The following is a 4,054-nucleotide window of genomic DNA, read 5'->3' on the forward strand; positions in this document are numbered from 1 at the left end:
GTTGCGATCCCATTGCTGGTCCCTGGTACGGGCGCGACACCGAGTGTTGCGATCCCGTTACTGGTCAGTAAAAAAGACAAAAAGGAAAAAAAAAAAATTAGAAGTAAATCTTCATTATGGTAACTTAAGATTACTTCTCTATTACAAAGTAGTTGCACTTTAGATTTAAAGGAAAACTGCTTCTGTGATTTTAAAGTTGTCAAGTTACAGTGCCAAGGAGAAACTGCTTGAGATACTGACCCTCCCCAAATGGATGAATAAGTCTCAGAACACACATTTGTGTTGCTGGGTGATTTTCTGTTTTTGTTGTTTTTTTTTTTTGGGGGGGGGGGGGTTTTTTTTTTTTTTTTTTTTTTTTTTTTTTGGGGGGGGGGGGTTTACTATTTTGAAATTTGGCCTGGAGGAGGCGGATTGCAGTAATGATTTACAATTAAACACATGGCAATTTTGAATTATTAAATCTTGGATGCAGGCAAAAAAATGCTTTACTTAATTTGGGAGAAAGAAGCTAATTTACTTATTTTTACCTGGACAGTCTGAACAATGAAAGTTCTCGTAAATCCATTCCATGAAAATGAGCTTCTTTATTTAAAAAACAAACTAAAAGTTGAGTGGCCTCCAGGAAAAACAGTAAGGTAATAAAAATTCCTCTTCTTGCCAGCCCATGTCTAACATGCAGGAAGATGTAACAGGCTTACTGACTGGATAACAGGTTAGTAATCTGAACATTATGGCCGCTGGGGCTCCAAGATTAATCTTTTAAATATGAACAGATATTTTGGAAACACTGGCATATGAGTAACCAGTCATAAACAATTCCTTTGCTGAGTCACATACCCTGATTTTTCAGGGATAAGAAATTCTTCCTGAACATTGCCTTTTGAGGAGCAAACACACTGCACCAACATTCAGTCTCACAATTCTGTATGGACTGGATAAGAACTTCACTCTAATCAGGTAACACTCCAATCAACTTCGCTGAAAAACAGTTTTGTATCTATAAATAACTTGATTTCCTGTGCTCAGTTTAAGTGGCAGTTGCGACTGCAGGCTTTTTTGAAATTTGCTGAGGCTTCCGCTACATTAGTTCAGGCTGAACAGAAACTAACTCTTACAGAAGAAAAAGGGAAATTTAGTCTCCATCTTTGCCCCAGCAGAACACTCTTAATTCTATTAGAAAAGACCTAACTTACTAATTTTACATACTAACTGCTTGGGGAAATGACGTATCTGAAACAAACCATATGATACCTGTGCTCACCATCTCAGACTAAGCTATAGCCGGGCCAGCTACCTTTACGCTGACCTCGCCCCCCCCACATTAATCAATGCCCCCACTCTCCGAGGCTGTGGGATGTTGGCACAGGTATCGACAATGAGATGGGATTTGGGAGACTGTGTGTCCATGTTCTACCCTGACAGCCTCCCCTTGGGATGGGACTGGTCACTTATAATGGCTGAGATCTGATCACTACACGGAAAGAGACCAGAGGTGACACAACCTGTCGCAAACATGGGGAAGTTACAAAAGTTAAAAAAAAAATGTAGTTTCTACACTGTTCGCAGCTGATCCTCTCCTATAGCTCCAGGGCCAGCGCTGACTTGTGTAAGAAGCCCAGATTCCTGCTCAGATCCTGCTTTTGTCTTTGCTAGATGAGGTGGAGCTGGCCAAATCTGCTTCCGCCTACCAATCCAGCTCTCCTCTCACACCCATGCAACCCCCAGAGCCTCTTCTCTACTGGAGATCCCTGTTCCCGGGACCCAGGGACACTTCATACAGAGCATAAACCGGTACAAACCAGTTTGAAACACCCACTACTAGTCTCCAGCTGATATACCCAACCTATCACCCAGGGCAGCCACCGTTGAGTGAGTCCCCTTCTAAAGCACCCCCCAATAGTCACCCCCTATTCCCATCACTGAACACATTTCCTTTCCAACTGGACCACTAACCTCACAGAAAGGGACCATGTTTTACTTCTGTTCTCCAAGTCCCACTCTAGGAAAGTTTTTGCTGCTATTTACTCAAAAAGGCTCCAATGGGTTCACAATTTCTACTGGAACCCCCTGGGGCCAAATGTGTTTCAGAATTCAACATTTTTGGGTTTTAGAAGGATAATAAGATGCACACACTATATATCCTGTAACAAACCCGGAGTAACAGCCCTTTAACAAATACATTAACAAGGTTGAAGAGAAATGTATGAATATTCTCAATAAGAGGGAGAAATAAAGACTAAAAATAGGCCCCACTGGTTAGGGTAGGTCTGACAAATGTAAGTTGCCACAAAGTTATCAAACCAAAACATTTTGGTTTTCAGAGCTTACTGGATTCTGGAATGGGGGTGAGGGATGGTGGGCCTGGGCCAATCCAGCACCGACTCCATCGACCCAGTTCCACACTGTCCTTCACTTCCTCCCGCCGTCCCCATGAAGTAGGCGTGTTAGCCCAGATCCGACCCTGAGGCTCCCCGTGTCAAGGAACAGACATTACAGCCGTGCCTTAGCACACTGCAGGTGTTGCTGCTGCGGACTCCTCCGATCACTCTGTCCCTCCCTTCCCCACTTCCTGATCTCATGTTTACTCTTCCCTTCTCCAGGGACTCTCAGCCCAGCAGTTGGTTCTTCTTAATGTCCACCCTGTTCTTGCCATCTATGGTTTGTCCAGGCTGCTTCTCGGAACTCCAGCATCTCTCAGCAGCATTCCCATCCTTCCTTCTTTCAAGAACCCTTCGCTGATGGTGATTCGAGGGTCTCCCTGCCCCTCAAAACAAATTAGGTTAAGGGGTAGGAACCATCTCCAAATGTCTGGGAGGTCATAAAAAAAGCACACTAAAACGGACATAAAAAAAAAAAAGAAAAGAAAAAAAAAATCCACCTGACAGTCCTCAGCAAGGAACTTAACTTTCAAATGTGTATTAATCAGAATCTATTTCTATACCTCTCTGGCATTTCCTAGTAAGCCTCCCAAGGTCAGGGCAGTCTATTCATCTGAATCTTCCACAAACACATCAGCACATGATTAATTCCTACCTGGTGAAGGAGTGATTGTTTTGGGCTCACACTTTTATCAAGGCTCCACAAAGACCTGATAAAGTGTAAATCTAGGGTCTCCCTCTCTGCAGTACTAACTACATAATTTGTTTCTTTTCCAGCGTGCACCTTTTACTTTTAAATATTCCCATTCTTGATCAACGGCCCAATTTTAATGACAAGTTACCCCGACATCCATTGACCCACTACTGAGCTAGATAAGGGTGAAATCAGACAGAGGATCCTATCCAGACCAGGAAGGAGCTGGGGGTGGGAGGCTCCGCCAAAATGCATTTGGGGTCTAGGGTCGTCGAGAGCGGTGGCCCTAAAGCCCAGAGCAGGATAAGTGCTTCAACCCACCCCAGGCTCAAGGTGAGGGCACGGGCTCCGGGCACCACCTGTTCCTAGGGGCTGTGTTTTGTAAAATACCAAACCGGCAGCTTCGTGTGAAACTCTAGACCAGGCGCAGATCTCAGGCCTCGCTGGATCCACGGCCGAAGCCAACCGGCGGGGCAGAGCCTGTCAAGAGACCATCACCCCAGGCGGAGGGAGAGGCCGCCTTCCTGTTAGACGTGCTCGTCAGCGGCGTCATACAGTAAGAGGTGCCATCCTGGGCGCAGTGGGGACACCGCACGCCGAGCCACTAACCGAACCGGGCAGAGCCTGCTCCCGCCCGTACGGGGTCCCGGCCCAGCGGAGCCCATCCGCGGCTCCTCAGGTGCAGCCTGCGGCGGAAGGTGCCGGCGGCCCTTGATCTGGGAACAGTCAGGAACCCAACTCCACAGGGCCGTTCGCGGTCAGAAAAAGTTCCGAAAGCGCCTTTTCCTCTTACCAGCCTCTGGGCTTCTGGACTCAGACAGTCTATGTCCTTGCTCTGCGTGGCCGTGGGGCTGGTCATCCTGCCCGGCTGCACAGCCGACCTCTCAGGCGGCGGGGACAGACCCTGCGCGGCCGGCTCTCAGCGCAGCCACATGCCCGGGCGGCGGGGCGACGGTCCCCCGACACGCAGCCACTGGCCGCC

At 47.5% G+C, this 4,054-nt stretch overlaps 1 protein-coding gene across 1 annotated transcript in view; it reads right to left on the reverse strand.

The window, feature by feature from the left end:
* The window catches only part of LRRFIP1 (leucine rich repeat (in FLII) interacting protein 1), a 93,744-nt gene extending 89,739 nt beyond the window's left edge, over positions 1 to 4,005 (reverse strand). The window contains exon 1 of the mRNA XM_008586075.1: positions 3,866 to 4,005. Within this exon, the coding sequence (XP_008584297.1) occupies positions 3,866 to 3,931 (66 nt within the window). The 5' untranslated portion in view covers positions 3,932 to 4,005. The remainder of the gene's footprint in view (positions 1 to 3,865) is intronic.
* Between the last annotated feature and the right edge of the window lie 49 nt (positions 4,006 to 4,054).

The sequence above is a fragment of the Galeopterus variegatus genome, unplaced genomic scaffold (genome assembly GCF_000696425.1).
Source record: "Galeopterus variegatus unplaced genomic scaffold, G_variegatus-3.0.2 Scaffold108, whole genome shotgun sequence".
Lineage (NCBI taxonomy): Eukaryota > Metazoa > Chordata > Mammalia > Dermoptera > Cynocephalidae > Galeopterus > Galeopterus variegatus.